We start from the raw sequence: 21,224 nt of genomic DNA, 5'->3' as shown, positions 1-21,224 counted from the left end.
AATTGCCTCTGGTAGGTGGGCAAGTGGTTGAATTGTCCCGGTATGTGGGCAAGTGGTAGAATTGTCCGGTATGTGGGCAAGTGGTAGAATTATCCCGGTGTGTGGGCAAGTGGTAGAACTGTCCCGGTGTGTGGGCAAGTGGTAGAACTGTCCCGGTGTGTGGGCAAGTGGTAGAATTGTCCCGGTGTGTGGGCGAGTGTTAGAATTGTCCCGGTATGTGGGCGAGTGGTAGAATTGTCCCGGTGTGTGGGCGAGTGGTAGAATTGTCCCGGTATGTGGGCGAGTGGTAGAATTGTCCGGGTATGTGGGCGAGTGGTAGAATTGTCCCGGTATGTGGGCGAGTGGTAGAATTGTCCCGGTGTGTGGGCGAGTGGTAGAATTGTCCCGGTATGTGAGTGAGTGGTAGAATTGTCCGGGTATGTGGGCAAGTGGTAGAATTGTCCCTGTATGTGTGCAAGTAGTCGAATTGTCCGGGTATGTGGGCGAGTGGTAGAATTGTCCCGGTATGTGGGCGAGTGGTAGAATTGTCCCGGTATGTGGGCGAGTGGTAGAATTGTCCCGGTATGTAGGCGAGTGGTAGAATTGTCCCGGTATGTGGGCGAGTGGTAGAATTGTCCCAGTGTGTGGGCGAGTGGTAGAATTGTCCGGGTATGTGAGCGAGTGGTAGAATTGTCCGGGTATGTGAGCGAGTGGTAGAATTGTCCGGGTATGTGAGCGAGTGGTAGAATTGTCCGGGTAGGTGGGCAAGTGGTAGAATTGCCTCTGGTAGGTGGGCCAGTGGTAGAATTGCCTCTGGTAGGTGGGCGAGTGGTAGAATTGTCCGGGTAGGTGGGCGAGTGGTGGAATTGCCTCTGGTAGGTGGGCGAGTGGTAGAATTGTCCGGGTAGGTGGGCGAGTGGTAGAATTGTCCGGGTAGGTGGGCGAGTGGTAGAATTGTCCGGGTAGGTGGGCAAGTGGTAGAATTGCCTCTGGTAGGTGGGCGAGTGGTAGAATTGCCTCTGGTAGGTGGGCGAGTGGTAGAATTGTTCGGGTAGGTGGGTGAGTGGTGGAATTGCCTCTGGTAGGTGGGCGAGTGGTAGAATTCCCTCTGGTAGGTGGGCGAGTGGTAGAATTGCCTTTGTTAGGTGGGCGAGTGGTAGAGTTGCCTCTGGTAGGTGGGCAAGTGGTAGAATTTCTGAGCAGCTGATTGGAATAATATAGGATTAGTGTAAACAGACATTTTAAGAACAGCTTCTTCTCTTCTTCAATCAGATTCGTGAACGGGAATCCACAAACACTACCTCACTAATTTGCTCTCTTTCTGCACTGATTATTGAGTTTTTTTCTATATTCCTTATTGTAACTTACAGTATATTCTATGTAGTACTGCTGCCCCAAATCAACAGCGTTTGTCAGTGATGAAAACCTGACTCTGATTGATGATCAGCACAGACTTGATGGGCCGAAGGATCAATTGCCATGGAACACGAGTATAACATCTCAGATACTAACCCCTGAATTCCTCAAGGCAATCAAGGATTGTGGATAACTGAGGAGGGAACAGGAATTGCAGCAGTATTTAAGCATGTTGCTAATCCTGACCATAAACTAGTCTAGTTCCTCGTGACACAAGATTCAAGATTAACTTATCACAGGTAAATCGAAACATTGGCACTAACTACCAACACGCCCAAGGTCCATTCAACCCACTGAGACTCTTCCTGTACCTCTTCTCTCCTGCGTCCCCACTGGCTCCCCACCTATCCTCTGCTATTTTGGAGATGTCGCTAATTATTCTCAATTACCCCTAGTGCAAGTGGGATGAGAGACATGCCTTTTACAGGCAAACGTGGACATTGATTCATGTGGAGGCAACCTTTACGACTCGAAAACAGCTCCTACGGCCCAACTGGTCCATAAACAAGCCTAAGTTCTGGAATGTTGGCATTCCGACCACCCGCAGGGCTTCAAGGCAGTGGCTCCGGTCATGCTGGGAGCCTGAGGGAGGGGAGAGAGCCCAGAAATCCTAGGGGTATCGATCCAAGGTCATCCGGGGAAAACAGTAGAGGTCAAAACTGGGCAAAGTAGAAGATGCTAGCAGCAAGATGGAGGAACAAGACAACCCCTCCCCTCCCAACCCCAGAAATATCAGCCCACTGAACGGAGCTGGTCTTTATAACACGTACGTGACTCTACAGAAGAGAATACTGAGAAGATAGTTTCCCTTTCAGAGTGGGCAAGTGGAGATGAACTCAGAATAACAGGGCTCTCATTCGAGATAGGTACGAGAGAGAATTTCAGCTCCCCAGGGATCATGAGATCACAAGATATATTGAAGTCAGAATCATAGGAGCATTTAAACTGCAGTGGGTGGAGAGACAGTGGTGTTAAAGTTGAGATGGGATCAACTGTAACGTTACTGAATTGCGTAGCATTCAATGGGCCGAGTGGCCCAATCTTCTTCCTCCTCCATCTGTTCCAGTTGATTATGTTGGTGGACTAGTGGATAGTGTAGAGGGTTGTCATTGTTTACAACAGGATACAAAGCTGGGCTGGGAAGTGGCAGATGCAGTTCAATCCAGAAAAGTGTGCTGATACACTTTAGAAGTTCTAACTTGAAGCTAGAGTACAGGTTAATGGTAGGATTCTCAGTAGTGTGGAGGAACAGAGAGATCTTAGGGTCCACAGATCCCTCAAAGTTCCCGCACAAGTTGATTGAGTGGTCAAGAAGGTTTACGGTGTGTTAGCCTTCATTGGTCAGGGGACTAAGTTCAAGAGCCACTAAGTAATATTGCAGCTCTATCAAACTCTGGATAGACCACACTTGTGATTAATTCTAGTCACCTCATTTATAGAAAAGATGTGGAAGTTTTGAGAAGGTGCAGAAGAGATTTACCAGGATGCTACCTGGATCAGAGAGCATGTCTTATGAGGACAGGTTGAGTAAGCTGGGGCTTCTTTTCCCTCTTCAGAGTGCAGGAGGATGAGAGGTAACTTGTATAAGATGATAAGAGGCATAAGTAGAGTGGATAACATGAAACTTTTTTCAAGGGTGGAAAAGGTGAATACAAGAGGGCATAATTTTCAAGCAGAGGGATTATCAGGGGTGTTTTCAAAGAGTGGCAAGTACATGGAATGCACTGGGGGAAGAGGCAGAGACCAATACAATAGGCAGCTTAGATAGGCACATGGATGAAAGAGAAATGAAGGGTTATATGGGAGGGAAGCGTCAAGTCAGTTAATGGGTGGGCACAACACAGTGGGATGAAGGACTGTACTGCTGGATGTTGTAGAGAGTCAGGGACATGTGCATCCGCCCCAGTCCTGGCCAGCTCGCACCGCTCACCTGCCTCTCCCACTATCACCGGTTCTCGGAGGGTAAAATGGACTTGTAGGAAGGGTGCTCGGCCGGGCTCTGCGGCTGCAGGATGGTCCCTTCGGTCTCGTCCTCCTCGTCTTCGGCCGGGGGCAGGTAGAAAATCTGGGTCAAGCCGTGGAGGCCTACTGCGGCGTGGACTGTGTTCAGGACAAACAGCATCGTGACCAGGCCACAGAGGAGGAAGACTGCAGGGACAGAGAGGGAAACACACACACAGGAGAGGTTAGACACCCTCGATGTGTACTCTCTGCAGTACAATGATGGGTGATCTTACTGAAGCATTCAATCCCCAAGCACAAGAGATTCGGCAGGTGTAGAAATTCCAGAGCAGCGCACATAAAATGCTGGAGGAACTCAGCAGGTCAGGCAGCATCAATGGAGATGAACAAACAGTCGACATTTTGCACTGCGAACCTCCATCAGGACTCATTATTCCCTCCATAGATGCTGCCTGTCTGGCTAAGTTCCTCCAGCACTTTCAAATTCAAAGTAAATTTGTTATCAAAGTACATACACATCACCATATACAACCTGAGATTCGTTTTATTGCGAGCATACTCAATAAAACGAGATAGGCACACGGAAACAACAGAATCGGTATAAGACTGCACCCAATAGGACAGACAAACAACTATTGTGCAAGAGACAGCAAACTGTGTAAATACAAAACAAATAAATAAATAAACATCAAAAATATGACGCGAAGATTCCTTGAAAGTGAGTTCACAGGTTGTGGGAACAGTTCAAATTTAGGGTGATTAAAGTTGAGTGAAGTTATCCTCTTTGGTTCAAGAGCCTGATCGTTGAGGAGTAGTACCTGTTCCTGAACTTGCTGGTGTGAGTCCTGAGGCTCCTGACAGCAGCAGCACGACCTGGGGATTGGGGTCCCTGGTGATGGATGCTGGCTTCCTGTGACAACACTTCATGTGGCTGTGCTCAGTGGTGGGGAGCACTTTACACGAGTTGTATTCACTACCTTTTTCAGGATTTTCCTTTCAAGGGCGTTGGTGATTCCACATCAGGCCAAGATGCAGCCAGTCAATGTACTCTCTGCCGCACGTCTACAGAAGTTTTAGATGTCATGCTGAATCTTCACAAACTTCGAAGGAAGTAGAGGTGCTGTCATGCTTTCTTCATCATGGCACTTACGTGCTGGTCCAGGAGAGGTCTCTGGAATGATAACACTGAGGAATTTAAAGTTGCTGACCCTCTCCACCTCTGGTCTCCCAATGAGGACAGTTTCCTTCTCCTGAAGTCACTAATTTTTGCTGTCTAGATGTTCCAGCGTTGAGTGAGGAGCCAATGATTTGCTGTTGAGCTGTTAAGCCAGTAGGCAAAATGGAATGGACTGAAGTCCCTTCTCAGGGAGGGTTAACGTGTTTCATCTCCACCCTTGCAAAACACACACAGATGTAAATACTCCTGGACAATAGTCACTGAGACAGGCTACCACTTTCTTCTTGGGCACCAGTATAATTGAAGCCTGCTTGTAGGTCGGTACCTCTGACTACTAAACCGAAAGTTTAAAGATGTCGGTGAACACTCCAGCATGTTGATCAACCCAGGTCTTCAGTGTGTGGCCGGGTATCCCATCTGGACCAGATGCTTTCCATGGGTTCATCCTCCTGAAGGACGTTTTCGCATCAGCCTCAGAGCCTGAATGTTGCTCTGGATTTCCAGCACCCACAGATCTCCGAGGTGTATCACCTCCACCTATCACCTCCCAGCCTCTGTCGCTATTCCCACTCCCCTTTCCTCCATCTATTAGCCCCATCCTCAACTAAATCTAGCTCCTGCTCCATCCCTTCCCTCCATCTCAGCTATTGACCCTCTTCCTTTCCAGTCCAGACGAAGGGTATTTCCCACCACAGATGCTACCTGACCTGCTCAGTTCCTCTAGCTTTTTGTGTGTTGCTCCGGAGTCCAGCACCTGCAATGTCTCTCGTGTCTCTGAGAGAACCCTTACTGCTATTTCTGGTAACCTGATGGCATGAACATTGCATTCTCCAACTTCCGGTAACCTGCTCCAAGTCTGACCCTGTTCACTTTCTTCCTGATCTACCTCCATCTACCCTAGCCCCCATTCCCCCGTTTCGATCCCCTCCTCAAACCTCTCCATCTGGCCATCAGCTGCACCCCCTTCCCATTGGGTCACCTCCCCCCACTGTTCCCCGCTATGCTCCCCAACTCCCTTATTTGATCCCATGCTGCACTTTCTGCTCTCCACAAATTCCTCAGTCCAACTTTGCCAAGTCCAAAATGCTTCCTTTTCTCAGCCTTACTGCTATTTCTGGTAACCTTGGAAGCCTCCTGTATTTAAGGACCTTAACCTTCCCCCCCCCTCCCCCCCGCAAGTCTGCGCGCTGACCACATTTCCTGGCGTGTTTGAGGTTTAACAGGAATATGCACAGTGAGAGGTCAATTGTAAGGGAGAGAATACGATTAATTGTAAGACCTCTAATGGTATTGCATTCAGAGAGATCTTTGGGTCCATATGACCACGAGACATGGGAACAGAATTATAGAACTAGGCAATTTGGAATCTGCTCCTCCATACACGGCTGATATATTTTGACTCTCAACCCCCAAGTCCAAGCCCATAGGTCCCCGAAGTGGCAACGCAATATGATGGGGTGGTAAAGAAAGCCGGGGGAGTAGGGTAGAGACCAAGAAATGATGTGAAATGGCAAAATATTAGCTGAGTAGAGAATGAAGGAGCTGAGGGGATAGGGAGGATAAAGAAATGGAATCAGATAACAGTGGAAGTGGAGACGCGTGATATAGGGAAAGAGAGAACAAGATGGTAGAGATGGGCAGGAAGTGGGGAGTGAGACAGAGATGACAACAAAAGACAGGAATTTGGCTGGGGCAGAGAGAACAGGATATAGATCAAAGTCAGAGGGCTCACACCAAAATGCTATAACCAGGTACAAATGCAGCCAACGAGATATTCCTTACAGGTGACAGAGAACTTGTAGAGAGGCCGCAGGCGTTGGTTACTCTGTTCTGCTGGGACGAAGTCACCCAGGCCGATGGTGCTGAGTGAGATGAAGCAGAAATAGAAGGCATCAGAAAAGCTCCACTCTGCCTCAATGGCGCTGAAGATGGCCGAGGGGATGATGAAGAAGGTGATGAGGACCATCAGTGTCAGCACAAAGAGGTGGATCCAGGTAATCTGCTGTCTGGTGTAGCTGAACCTCTCCTGGCAGAGGCGGATGGGCTGAGTGGTCAGGTAGAGCATCAGCCGCTGTACCAGCGCCGTCAGGAACAGCATCGTCAGTGGGACCCCCACCAAGATGAAGATGATGGAGAAAGCCTTCCCCCCATTGGAGAGTGGGGTGGTGTGTCCATAACCTGCAGAGGGGAAAACGGTGAGGGTAAGCACAGATTCTATCAGGAATTCAATATTCTGCTGTTCGGAAGGCCACAGATCCACATCCATGAACAACTCATCCTTCTTCAGAAGATCACTGAGGCAACAACCCCAGAGCTTGCCTTCCTTCCGTCCCTCCCCTCCATCTCCCTCACACACTCCCATTTCCAACTTCCCTCTCTCCTTCCCTCCTGTCCTCATTCTCTCCCTCCCTCACACCCTCCCCCTCCTTCCCTCACACCTTCCCCTTCCTTCCCTCCCTCCTTTATGCACTTCCTCCCCCCTCCTGCCTCCCCACCCTCGTGCATTTCCTCCCCCTCCTACCTTCTGCCCCTCTCCCACAGTCAAAGTCAACTGATAACCAAAGTACAAAAGACCATATAACATAGGAGCAGAATTAGGCCATTCGGCCCATCGAGTCTGCTCTGCCATTCCATCATGGCTGATTTATTATCCCTCACAACCCCATTCTCCTGCCTTCTCCTCAAAACTATAACATGAGAGGGAATCATGCTCTCATCTCACTGCTGCTATCAGGAAGGTGGTAAAGGAGCCTCAAGACCCACACTAGCAGGGTCAGGAACAGTTATTACCCTTCTACCATCGGTCTCTCGAACCAGAAGGGATAGCTTCATTCGCTTGGTCACTGAACTGCTCTTGCAACATATGGACTCATTTTCAAGGACTCCTCATCTCATGTTCTCGATAATTATTGCTTATTTATTATTGTTATTACTTGTTTTCTTTGTTTGTCCACGCTGTTGGGTGCTGCCTCTCATAGATTCGATTGTAGGTCTTGGATTTACTGAGCATGCCCACAAGAAAACCAATCTCATGGTCGTTTGAATATGCTGACATACATGCGCTTTGATAATAAATTTACTTTGAATCTCAGTTTTAAATATACAATGACTTGGCCTCCACAGCCATCTGTGACAATGAATTCTACAGATTAATCTCTCACTGGCTGAAGAAATTTCTCCTCACCTCTGGATGTTCCTCTAATTTGAGGCCATGCCCTCCAGTCCTAGACTCATCCACTACAAGAAACATTCTCTCCACATCCACCCCATCTAGGCTTTCACTATTCTATAGGTTTCAATGAGATTCCCTCTTCATTCTTCTATACTTCAGAACTGGCCCAGAGCCATCAAACGCTGTTCATACCTCAATCCTTTTATTCCCAGGATCATTTTCGTGAAGCTCCCTTGAACACTCTCGAATGACAGCACGTCCTTTCTTAGATAAAGGGCCCAAAAATACTCCAAGTGCGGTCTGACCGACACCATACAAGGCCTCAACATTACATCCTTGCTCTTCTGGTCCTCTCGAAATGAATGCTATCATTGCATTTGCCTCCCTCAACTTGCAAGTTAACCTTTAGGGGATCCTGCACAAGGGCTCCCAAGTCCTTTTGCACCTCAGATTTTTTAATTTTCTCCCTGCTTAGAAAATAGTCCATACCTTTATACCTTCTACCAAATTCACGACCATGCACGTTATATTCCATCTGCAATTTCTTTGCTCATTCTCCCAAACTTCTGTAGACTCTCTGCTTCCTCAATGCTACCTGCCCTTTAAATAATCATTGTATCATCAGCAAACATGGCCACAAAACCATCAATTCTGTCTTCGAAATCATTGACATACAATGTGAAAAGAGGTGTTCCTAAGACCAAACTGCATGGAACACCACTAGTCACTGGCAGCCAACTAAAACAGGCCTCCTATTCTCATTCTTTGCTTTCTGACAGTCAGCTGATCTTCTATCCATGCTAATATCATTCCTGTAATACTATGTAATACTAATATCCACTCTCATATCTCTTATTCTCTTTATGTATCTGAGGAAAACTTCTGGTGTCTCCTTTTATAGCTTACCTTCATACTTCATCATTTCTCTCCTTTTAGATTCTTTAGTTGCCTTCTGTTGGTTTTTAAAAGCTTCCCAATCCTCTAACTTCTCACTAATTTTTGCTAATTATATGCCCTCTCTTTGGCTTTTATTCACTTTGACTTCTCTTATCATCCACCATTGTCGATCCTCCCTTTCTTCATTTTTAGGATGTATCTCCAAGCGCCTTCTGAATTGCCCCCAGAAACTCTGCCATCATCGCCGCTAGTGTCCCCTCTGAATCAGCTTTGGCCAGCTCCTCTCTCGTGTACCTGTAATTCCCTTTATTTTATTGTAATACTGATACATTTGAATTTAGCTTTTCCTTCTCAAAATGCTGAACAAATTCTATCATGACCGGATGGAACGTTGCCTCCCTGGTGCCAGGATCAGGGATGTCTCTGACCAGGTCCATGGCGCTCTCAAGGGCAAGGATGAGCAGCCAGGAGTCTTGGTACAAATTGGCATCATTGACATAGATAGAAAAGGTGAGGAGGTCCTGTTGAGAGATGTTAGGTAGCTAGGTAGAAAGCTGAGAAACAGGACATCCAGAGTAGTAATCACTGCCTGTGCCACATGCCAGTGAGGGAAAGGGTGGGATGATTTGGCAGCTGAATGTGTGGCTGAGGGACTTGGCAGGGTTTGTGGATCATTGGGATCTCTTCCAGGGAAGGTATGACCTGTACAAAAGGGATAGGTTACACCAAAACCAGAGGGAGTTCAGTATCAATGCAAGTAGCTTGGCTAGAGTTGTTCAAGAGAGTTTAAACTAATTTGGCAGGGGATTGGGAACTGAAGTGATAAGGCTTAAGATGATCAACTGGTTCACAAACAGAGGCAGTGTGCATTGAGACACGTAGCAAGGGGGAAGCTGACGATAGGGCAAAATTGCTGTCAACAGTTGCAACATAAAGGGCAGACAAAATTGAGAAGGGTGAATACAGAACTGAAGGTGTTATATTTGAATGCATACAGTATATGGAATAAGGTAGATAAACTTGTAGCACAGTTACAGATTGGCATGCATGATGTAGGCATCACTGAATCATGGCTGAAAGAAGATTATAGCTGGGAGCGTAATGTCCAAGGATACTCATGGTATCAAAAGGACAAGCTGGGGTTGGCATTGCTCTGTTGGTAAAAAATGAAATCAAATAATTAAAAAGAGGTGACGTTGGGTCAGAAGGTGTTGAATATTTGTGGGTAGAGCGAAGGAACTGCAAGTGTAAAATGACCCCAATGGGACTTGCACACAGACCTCCAAGCAGTTCTAAGAATATAGTCTACACATTACAACAGGAGCTTAAAAAATGCCTGCCAAAAGGGCAATGTTTACAATCTTCATGGAGGATTTCAATATGCAATAAAATGGGAAAATCAGGTTGGTATTGGTTTCCAAGAGGGGAAATTTCTAGAATTTAGCGCAGTTTTTTTGGAGAAGTCCGTGGTTGAGCCCACGATGGGATCAGCTATGGGTGTTGTGCAATGAACCAGAATTGATTAGGGGGCATAAAGCAAAAGAACCCTTGGGGCAAGTGACCAGAATGTGATCTAATTCACCCTGAAATTTGAGGAGAAGATAAAGTCAGATGTATCAGTATTACTGTGGAGTGAAGGGAATTACAGAGGCGCGAGAGAGGAGTTGGCCAGAGCTGATTGGAAAAGTGCTGGGATGACGGCAGAGCAGCAACGGCTGGAAGCAATTCAGAAGGCACAGGATATATATACATCCTAAAGAGGATGAAGTATTTTAAAGGCAAGATGACACAACCGTGACTAACAAGAGAAGTAAAAACCAACTTAAATGCCAAAGAGAGGGGATATAATAGAGCAAAAATTAGTGGGAAGTTAAATGATTGGGAAGCTTTTAAAAGCCAACAGAAGGCAGCTAAAAAAGTCATTAAGAAGATGAAGATGGAATATGAAAGTAATCTAGCCAATAATATTAAAGAGGATACCAAAAATTTCTTCAGATACATAAAGTGTAAAAGAGAGGCAAGAGTGGATATTGGACTGCTGGAAGGTGACAAGGAAATGGCAGATGAACTGAATAAGTATTTTGCATCAGTCTTCACTGTGGAAGTTCCTTATGTCAGGGATCATGAGGTGTGTGAAGTTACCATTACTAGAGAGAAGGATCTTGGGAAACAAAAAGGTCTGAAGATAGAAAAGTCACCTGGACTAGATGGTGTTAACCCCAGGTTTCAGAAAGAGGTGGGAGATCATGAAGGCATCAGTAGTGATCTGTCAAGAATCACTAGATCCGGGAATGGTTCCAGAAGACTGGAAAATTACCAATGGTTCTCCAAGAAGGGAGAGAGGCAGGTGAAAGGAAATAATAAACTAGTTAGTCTGACCTCAGTGTTTGGGAAGATGTTGGAGTCAATTATTAGTGATGAGGTCTCAGGGTACTTGGAGGCACGTGATAAAATAGGCCATAGTCAGCATGGTTTCCTCAAGGGAACATCTTGCTTGACAAATCTGTCGGAATTCTTTGAAGAAAGAACATGCAGGATAGACAAAGGAGAGTCAGTTGATGTTATGTTTGGATTTTTAGAAAGCCTTTGACAAGGTACCACATGAGGCTGCTTAACAAGCTATGAGCCCATCGTATTACAGAGAAGATTTTAGCATAGATAAAACAGTGGCTGATTGGCAGGAGGCAAAGAGAGAGAATAATGGGAGCCTTTTCTGGCTGGCTGCCGGTGACTAGTGTTCCACAGGGGTCTGTGTTGGAACTGATTCTTTTTATGTTATATGTCGATGATTCGGATGATAGAATTGATGGCTTTGTGGCCAAGTTTGTGGACGATATGAGGATAGGTGGAGGGGCAGGTAGTTTTGAGGAAGTCGAGAGGCTGCAGAAGGACTTAGACAGATTAGGAGAAGTGGAAGATGGAATACAGAATTGGGAAGTGTATGGTCATGCACTTTTGTAGAAGAAATGAAAGGCTTGACTATTTTCTAAATGGAGAGAAAATATTAAACTCAGCAGTCAGTATGGACAAAGAAAGATTACACAAGCCAGCAGAGTATTTCTTGTTGTTTCCTCAATTCCATCCCCACCCCCGGCTGTGACGAAGACTCATGTAAATTTCTACAATGCAAAATGCATCCTGGCAGGCATTCTGAGAACATCATGAACTGTTAACTGTAAACAAACTGTGCAGATCCAGATATAGATAAATAGCAATAAATAACCAGCATGAACAATATAACAGAGTCCTTTGTTCAAGAGCCTGATGGTTGAGGGGTAGTAACTGCTCTTGAATCTGATAGTGTGAGTCCTGAGGCACCTCTACCTTCTCCCCGATGGCAGCAGTGAGAAAAAATTATGGCCTGGGTGGTGAGAATCTTTCTTACGGTAATGTTTCATGTAGATGTGCTCAATGTTTGGGAGGATTTACCAAATCCACTATCTTTTGTAGGATTTTCTGCTGAAAGGCATTGCTGTAATGCAGCCGGTCAGCTCACTTTCCACCACTCATCTATAGAAGTTGGCCAAGGCTTTCGATGACATGCCAGATCTCCGCAGACTCCTGAGGGAGCAGAGACACTGTTATGCTTTCTTGGCAATAATATTTATATGATGGTGCCAGGACAGATCCTCTGAAATAGAGCCATCTCGGAATTTAAGGTTACTGACCCTCTCCACCTCTGATCCACCAATGTTTCCTGGCTCATGGACCTCTGTTTTCCATCTCCTAAAGTCTATGATCAGTTCCTTGGTCTTACTGACATTGAGTGAGAGGTTGCTGTTATTACACCACTCAGCCAACTTTTCAATCTCCCTGCTGACTCATCACCCCATCGAGGACATCTTTAAAAGACGGTGTCTCAAGAAGGCAACCAGTGACACTAAGTCCTCAGCACTTAAGACATGCCCTTTTCTCATTACTACCATCGTGGAGGTTTTACAGGAGCCTGAAGACCCACTCTGAATGTATTTTTCCCCTTTGTCATCAGACTTCCAAATAGTCCATTGATCCACCTCATTATTCTATTCTTTTTGCACTATTTATTTTGTAATTTATAATTATTTTATCTCTTAGCACTGTTTTACAGCAGCGGTATGACAGTGACAAATAACCCGACTCTGACTGATTGAGGAAGAAATATTGCCTTGGACTGTGTGGGGTTATGGAATGACAAATAGCATAATTACAGATCAATTAAAATGAGAACCAGTCTTTAGGAAATAAAAACTTCAACTCAGTTTAATTTCCATCTGATACTTGGTGACTAGTGAAACCAATCACTGGGTGTGGGATATTCTGGTTCTGCAGCCATTAATTGCTCAGGATCAGTTATTACTCTGCAGCCATCAGTCCCCTGATTTGCTGTTTGCCTTCTCTTACACATTGGTTGTTTGTCAGTTTCTGTTAATATATAGTTTTCATAAGTTTTATTGTACAGTATTTCTTTATTTTCCTGCAAGGAAACAAATCACAGGGTGATGTACATGTACTTTGATAATAAATTTACTTTGAGTTTGATTGTGTCCTATGTATGAGAAAACAATAAATGAACTTTCCTGCTATGAGCTCATTGCTAAAAGTACATCACTGTTCCTTGAGGCACATAGTTCAGAACAGATCTGTTTTGTTACTTAACCTTCTGGTTAATTGTGTATTCGTGCAGCCATATGACAAAAGGGATACATTTTGGGTGCCTGGAGCTTATTCTCAGAGGCTTTTGGAACAGACACCAGTACACGGAGCTCCTCTATGAGACTGTTTCGATCCGGGAACTCTGCTTTACCTTGGCACCAAGGTGGCAAACACTGGTTAGGGGCCACAACGCCACAGAGCATGGAAACAGTTCCTTCAGCCCAACTGAACCACCCCAATCCAAAGTACTCCTAATTGCCACCATTGGCCCGGATCCCTCTAACCTTTCCCTATCCATGCACCGCTGTTGTTTCGTTGCTTATTTTGTTCTTGGTTGCTCAGCGGGACACTGTGGGCACGCTATGTCAGTGTCAGAATGTGTGGCAACGCTTGCAGACTGTCCCCAGCACATCCATTAGACAGATACCATTGATCCCAAAGGAAATTATAGTGTCACAGTTGTATTACAAGTGCACAGTTATAAATATTAGAAGTAGAAAGAATAAAAAAACAAGTTAACACAAACAATTGAACAGGGTCATCACCTCCCCAGCTATAAGTTGACTCATTATGGAGCCAAATGGCAGAGGGTAAAAATGACCTCAGATATCACTCTTTGGAGCAGCGTTGTTGCCTTAGTCCATCACTGAAAGTATTCCTTTGTTCAGCCAAGGTGGCATGCAGAGGGTGAGAAACACTGAATTGCCAGGATTTTCCGTAGGCTCCTTTGTTCTACCACAGCCTCCAGTGTGTCCAGTTTGACTCCTATCACAGAGCCGGCCTTTCTAATCAGTTTACTGAGCCTGTTGGCATCACCCATCTCTAGGCTATTGCCCTGGCCCCATTAGTTATGTTAATATAAATGATGCATTTCACTGTACATACGTACACGTGATATACAAATCTGAGTCTGTCATTATTGCTCCTGCCTCAACCTCTTTCTCTGTCAATTCATTTCATACACACACCACCCTGTGTGTGAAAATGTTTGCCCTCAAATTCCTATTAAATTTCTGTACTCTAACCTTAAACCTATTGTTGATTACCCAGCCCGGGGAAAAAGGCTGAGTGCATTCACCCTACCTATGCTCCCTCTTGACGTTAGACAGTTCTCTAAGATCGCTTCTCAGTCTCCCACACTCCAAGGGAAAAGAAGTTCTAGCCTGTCCAACCTTGAGTACATTTACGAGTAGCACTGCCATACAAAAGCAGCATCCAACACCAAGGACCCCCAGAACCCTCCTCTCATTACTACCATCAGACAGGAGGTACAGAAACCTTAGGTCCCACACTACCAGGTTTAGGCACTGTTATTACTGAGCTCTGCAACCATCAGACCCCTGAATCAGCGTGGATTACTTCACTCACAACTCGGAACTGACTCCACAACTTGAAGGCTCACTTTCAAGGACTCATCTTCTCAGTACTTATTTGTCTTTTGCACATTGGTTGTTTGTAAGTCTTTATTTAGAGTTTTTCCTACATTCTATTTTACTTCCTTATTTTCCTGTAAATACCTGGAAGGAAATGAATCAGAAGGCTGTACTGTATACTAGGCATCCACAGCTGTCTGTGGCAAAGAATTGCACAGATTCACCTCCCTCTGGCTAAAGAAACTCCTCCCCATCTCTGTACTAAAGGGACTTCCTTGTGTTCTGAGGCTGTGCCCTCTGGTCCTTATTGGGAACCCTAGCTTCTGTCTATCAGCCTATTCTATACTTGCGTGGCATCTTCTCCGAGGAGCATCACCTTGCTGTGGAGGGGAGGCTTGTGAGTTCCCAAGACTCAGAGTGCTAGTTGGCCACTGTTAGAGTGGGGATATCGGGCTTTGGCTCAGAGACATTGGCGAGGAGAGGCAGAGGCTGGAGGTAGATTTTTTTTTTTTTTGTTTAATTTTTCTTTCTTTCTTATTGCACAGTTAGAGCAGTGGGAATGCCAAGCAGAATAGTGAAAAGTTCCTCTTGTGGGATGTGGGAAAGGAGGGAGATCTCCAGTGTTTCTGATAAGCATACCTGCAAGACGCGCATCCACAGCTGCAGCTTTGTCAGACTGTGTTAAGTAACTGGAGCTGGAACTGGATTAACTCCGGATCATTCGGGAGGCTGAGGGATTGATTGACAGGACACAGGGAACAAGGCAACTGTCAGGAGGATGAAAGGGGACACAGTCATTGCAGAGTACCCCTGTGCCCATTCCCCTCAACAGTGGGTTTGGATACTATTGACCTAGCAGATAAAGTCACAGTGTGGGTCTGTAGCACTGAGTCTGGCTCTGTGGCTCAGAAAGGGAAGTGGGGAGGAGAGGTGACCTGTGGTGATAGGGGATTCATTGTTAGGGGAACAGATAGGAGGATCTACGTAGGAGAACGAAGTTCCCAGATGGTACGTTGCCTCACTGGTGTCAGCATCAGGAACGTCTTGGATCAAGTCCATAGCAGAGTGAACAGATAAAGGCCATGGTCCACGTCGGTACCAATGACAGGACGACGAGTCCTGAATTCAGGGAGTTAGGTAAGTTAAAGGACAGGACCTCCAGGATTGAGGTATTGGGATTGCTACCTGTGCTGTGATAGTGAGGCCAGAAAGTGGTGGAAGGCCTTGATAGAGTGGATATGGAGAGGATATTTCCCATGGCGGGAGAGTCTAAGACCAGAATAGAGGCGCACCCTTTTAGAACAGAGATAAGGGGGAATTTCTTCAATCAGAGGGTGGCGAATCTGCAGAATTCTTTGCCACAGACAGCTGTGGAGGCCAGGTCTTTATGTATATTTATGGCAGAGGTTGACAGATTCTTGATTGGTCAGGGCATGAAGTGATACAGGGAGAAGGCAGGATGTTGGAGCTGAGGAAAAATCGGATCAGACATGATGAAATGGCAGAGCAGACTTGGTGAGCCAAATGGCCTAATAGGAAAGGCAGATGAGTTTTGGGGATGGATCAGCACATGGAATTATGACATTGTAGCCATTAGTAAGACTTGGCTGCAGGAGAGGCAGAACTGTCAGTTCAGTGTTCGGTGGTTCCTTTGTTTTAGACGTGATAGAGTGGGAGGGATAAAAGGGGGGAGGATGGATTACGAGTCAGGAAATTGTCACTGTAATGCTCAATCAGGATAGACTGGAGAAATCGTCCAGTGAGGCTTTATAGGTAGAACTGAGGAATAAGAAATGTATGACCATATTAGTGCGATTATATCATAGACCCCTAACAATGCACGGAATTTAAAGGAGCAAATTTGTAGAGAAATAGCAGATTGTTGCAAGAACCATAGGTTGTGATAGTAGGTGATTTTAACTTTCCATATATTGACTGGGAATCCCATACTGTAAAGGGGGCTGGATGGGACAGAGTTTGTCAATGTGTTCAGGAAAGAAGTCCCAATGAGAGAGTTTGCGATTCTAGCTCTCCTGTCAGGGAAAGTGACAGAAGTCTGTGCCAGTGAGCACTCTGCATCTAGTGACCACAATGCCATTAGTTCAAGATTTAGATAACAAACAACAAAGGACCCAGCTCCAATCCTTGCAGCGCTCCGTTAGTCACAGGCTTCAGTCAGAGAGCCAACCATCTACTACCACTCCCTGGCTTCTCCCAGAACCCCAGTCAGTTCGAATTGGTCACAATCTCCATCAGCACAGGAGCGCCACGAGGCTGTGTGCTCAGCCTCCTGCTCCACTCACTTTATACTCATCCGATTGCAACATATAAGATCATTAAGGGATTGGACAAGATAGAGGCAGGAAATACGTTCCAGATGCTGGGAGAGTCCAGTACCAGAGGGCATGGTTTGAGAATAAGGGGTAGGTCATTTAGGACAGAGTTAAGGAAAAACTTATTCTCCCAGAGAGTTGTGGGGGTCTGGGATGCACTGCCTCGGAAGGAAGTGGAGGCCAATTCTCTGGATGCTTTCAAGAAAGAGCTAGATAGGTATCTTATGGATAGGGGAATCAAGGGATATGGGGACAAGGCAGGAACCGGGTATTGATAGTAGATGATCAGCCATGATCTCAGAATGGTGGTGCAGGCTCGAAGGGCCGAATGGTCTACTTCTGCACCTATTGTCTATTGACTGTGAGGCTAAGCACAGCTCTAATGCCACACTTCCGTTTGCTGACGACACCATTGTGATGAATCAGCATATAGGAGGGAGATCGAAAAATTGGCTGACCGGTGCCACATGAACAGTCTCTCACTCAATGTCAGCAAGATAAAGGATTATGTTCTTCAGGAGGAGGAAACCGGGAGATCCGTGAGCCAGTTCTCATCAGGGGATCAGAGATGGCGAGGGTCAGCAGCTTAACATATCATTTCAGAGGGCTGATCCTAGTGCTTCTTCCTTAGAAGTTTGCGTAGATTCAGCATGTAATCTAAAATCCTTCTCTCGCCTCGCTGCTGCTATCAGAAAGAAGGTACAGGAGCTTCAGGATCCAAGTTCAGGAACAGTTATTATCACTCAACCATCAGGCATTTGAACCAGAGGGAACAACTTCACTCGCCCCGTCACTAATCTATTCTCACAACCTATGGACGCTTTTAAGGACTCTTCATCTCATGTTGTCGATATTTATCGCTTATTTGTTAAATATTATTATTTCTTTCTGTATGTGCAGTTTGTTGTCTTTTGCACATTGATTGTTTGCCCATACTGTTGGGGGCGATCATTCACTGTTTCTATTTTATTTTTATATTCACTGCAAATGCCTGCAACAAAATTAATTTGATGACATACTGTATATGTACTTTGATAATAAATTTACTTTGAACTTTTTCCATTGATGCTTTGTGAGACCAGAAATAGAGGTTACAGGTTAAGGGTGAAAGGTGAAATGTTTAAGGGAAACGTGAGGGGGTGCTTCTTCATGCAGAGGGTGGTGAGCGTGTGGAACGAGCTGCTAGCAGAAGTGGTGGGTATGGGTTTGATTTCAACATTTAGCAGAAATTTGGATTGGTACATGGATGGGAGAGGAGTGGAGAGCTATCCTCCTGGTCAATTTCAATAGGACTAGGCACATTAACATGTAGCAGATGGGCCAAAGGGCCTGATTCTGAGCTGTAGTGTCCTGTGGCACCATCTGGAGTTCAGCCACCTGGAAGGGTCAACATGTAGCAGATGGGCCAAAGGGCCTGATTCTGAGCTGTAGTGTCCTGTGGCACCATCTGGAGTTCAGCCACCTGGAAGGGTCAACATGTAGCAGATGGGCCAAAGGGCCTGATTCTGAGCTGTAGTGTCCTGTGGCACCATCTGGAGTTCAGCCACCTGGAAGGGTCACCATGTCGGTAAGATTAACAGAGAGGTTCCAGTCAAAGAACGGCCAAACCGAGACCGCAGTGATGGAGCTGGCTGAAGATCACAATGGAAGCGAAGGCAGGAGGCAGCTGCAGCAGTGAAGAATCCTCAGTCACCCTGACCTCAATCTGTCAGAGACCCCCTGCATCAGCCCCACCATATTGAACAATGTCCTGTACAGGTCGTCCCCGTCAAGAGAGTTCACCCGGTTATATTACCCTCCAGACCATAGAACACTACAGCACAGTACAGGCCCTTCAGCCCTCCATGTTGTGCTAACCCATATAATCCTTTAAAAAAATGTACTAAATCCACACTACCCCATAACCCACCATTTCTCTTTCATCCATGTGCCTGTCCAAGAGGCTCTTAAATACCCGTTTTAGCATCCACCACCATCCCTGGCAAGTCATTCCAGGCACTCACAACCCGCTGGGTAAAAAACTTACCCCTGATGTCTCCTCTAATCTTCCCTCCCTTAATTTTGTACATATGCCCTCTGGTGTTTGCTACTTCAGAGGTATCTGAAGACCCACCTATAGGAGAACATCACACTCAACTTGTGTGATTGCCTGTAGGAAATTATGGATTTGGAAGCTGGATCTTTGGGATGGGGGTATTTAAAGAGGAGGAAGTTACTGGTAATATTTAAGGAATTAGGGGAATGGGCACCTGGCACTTGAGATATTAAGCCATCAATAGATTAGCCATGATGGCATTGTATGGAGGCAGGATGAGGGAGAGACAGGCTTGAGGGGCCGAATGGCCTTCTGTTCTTATTTTCTTGTGTGCCATCCTAAGGAAATTGAATAAATATGGACCTGAATCCTCCACTGCTACAATTGCCTCAGATGGTGCGTGCCCTGTTGACTACTTGAAGAACTTTGAGCTCATTGCCAGGGTGACACATTTGGCAGAAGTCACACCAAAGTGCGTGAGAACCATTTCCTTTACACGGTTCTGCTCCTGGCCGGATCCCAAGCACTCCCTTGGCCCTTCTGGATGATGCATCCCAACTTTCAGCCGCACCCTCAGCACCTGCGTGAACTCGCCTCTTCCACCTATCACCTTGCAGCTTCTTACTTCATCCCCCTCCCCCAGCTGACTCCACCAATCATCTTCCAGCTTTTTTTAACCTCCACCCACCAAACTTCCCTCTCAACCGGCTTCACCTCTATCACTTTTCAGCATCTTACCTCACCCCACCCCCCCAACCTCCCGGTTCCCACTCCCTCTCACCCACCCAACTTCCCCTTCACTTACCCCCTTACAGATTCTTACTTCATCCCCTCCCCCAGCTGACTCCACCAATCATCTTCCAGCTTTTTTCATTCCCCCCCCCACCCACCAAACTTCCCTCTCAACCGGCTTCACCTCTATCACTTTTCAGCATCTTACCTCACACCCCCCCCCAACCTCCCGGTTCCCACTCCCTCTCACCCACCCAACTTCCCCTTCACTTACCCCCTTACAGATTCTTACTTCACCCCGCCTCCCCTTCCCACAACCACGCAATTTCTTCCTCACCTTCACTCCTTCCTCCGCACCCTACCAATCCAACCTCCCCTCACCTGGTTTCACCTATCACCTCCCGGCCCCTCACTCCATTCCCCTCCCCCGCCCGGCTTCACCTGTCAACGGCACAGAGAAGATCCTGCAGATGCCGGAAACCCAGAGTAACGCACACAAAATGCTGGAGGAACTCAGCAGGTTGGGCAGCGTCCATGGAGAGGAATAAACAGTAGCCGTTTCGGATTGAGACCCTTCAGTCCCAGTGAAGAGTTTCGGCCCGAAGCGTCGACTGCTTATCCCTCTCCATCGATGCTGCCAGCCCTGCTAGCTCCTCCAGTATCTTGTTTACGTACATACATCACTCCACGTAAAAAGAAAGAGCGTTTAAAACTAATTTCTAAAGTTAATAAAATGAATTAAATGTTTAACTTTAAAAACTTAACCACTTGATATCATAAACAATGTTTAAATTTAAAGTTGCAAAACTCTTAGTGAGAAGCTTGAAAGTTGTGTTTTGAAGAAAGACTACTGGACTGACTTAAAAAAAAACCCTCACCCACAGTGGTGACGAGAGTGCTGGCGAAGAAAAAGGCCGAAGCGAAGTCCCAGTTGGTGTATTGGGAGCTGTTATCGAGAACGGAGACGCCGTACCTGTCGGCAGTCAGGACCCGGGACAAGAAGTGGTCCAGGTCGGACTCGGGCAGGCAGGCGCTGGCGTTGAGAAGCCGGCTTTTCAGGAGTCGCAGTTCGTTGCGGAGTTTGACTTCATGGGGCCGTTCCACCAGAGACACGGTGAGGGCTCCGAGCAACAGGTAACACACGTAAGAGAGGGTCAAGAGCGCCAGGGGGTGGATGGGCCACCGGCACTCCCCCATCGGCAGAGGGGTGGCAGCGAGGGGCTGTGTTTCTGTCAGCACAACTGCTACTCGGCCCCTTCCTGCAGGGAGCCCCGTCAGGCAAGGCGGCGCAGGTACTCCAACATACCGACGGATTACAGCACTTCCTCCTCCCTCTCGTCCGCTCCTCCCTCCATTCCTGTCCCTTTTCTTCCCTCATCACCCCGCCCCACACCCCTCTCACCACCCTACCCTCGACACCCCACCCTCTCTCACCACCCTACCCTCGACTCCCCACCCCTCTCACCACCCTACCCTCGACTCCCCACCCCTCTCACCACCCTACCCTCGACTCCCC

General features: G+C 46.6%; 1 protein-coding gene across 2 annotated transcripts in view; it reads right to left on the bottom strand.

Annotated features, from left to right (window-relative positions):
- LOC132381818 (potassium channel subfamily K member 1-like) overlaps positions 1-21,224 on the bottom strand; it is a 48,738-nt gene that overhangs the window by 21,693 nt on the left and 5,821 nt on the right. Inside the window, exons 1-3 of one of the 2 annotated variants that reach the window (XM_059951431.1) lie at positions 20,587-21,098; positions 6,317-6,712; positions 3,326-3,543 (exon numbers count right to left, since the gene is read on the bottom strand). In XM_059951431.1, the coding sequence (XP_059807414.1) occupies positions 3,341-3,543; positions 6,317-6,712; positions 20,587-20,905 (918 nt within the window). In that variant the 5' untranslated portion in view covers positions 20,906-21,098 and the 3' untranslated portion in view covers positions 3,326-3,340. Of the gene's footprint in view, positions 1-3,325; positions 3,544-6,316; positions 6,713-20,586; positions 21,099-21,224 lie in introns of those variants that run through there. The other variant, XM_059951432.1, reaches the window with a different exon arrangement.

The sequence above is a fragment of the Hypanus sabinus genome, chromosome 26 (assembly GCF_030144855.1).
Source record: "Hypanus sabinus isolate sHypSab1 chromosome 26, sHypSab1.hap1, whole genome shotgun sequence".
NCBI classification, from domain to species: domain Eukaryota; kingdom Metazoa; phylum Chordata; class Chondrichthyes; order Myliobatiformes; family Dasyatidae; genus Hypanus; species Hypanus sabinus.
Note: the sequence above shows the minus strand (reverse complement) of the source record. Positions and strands in the feature narration are given on the sequence as shown.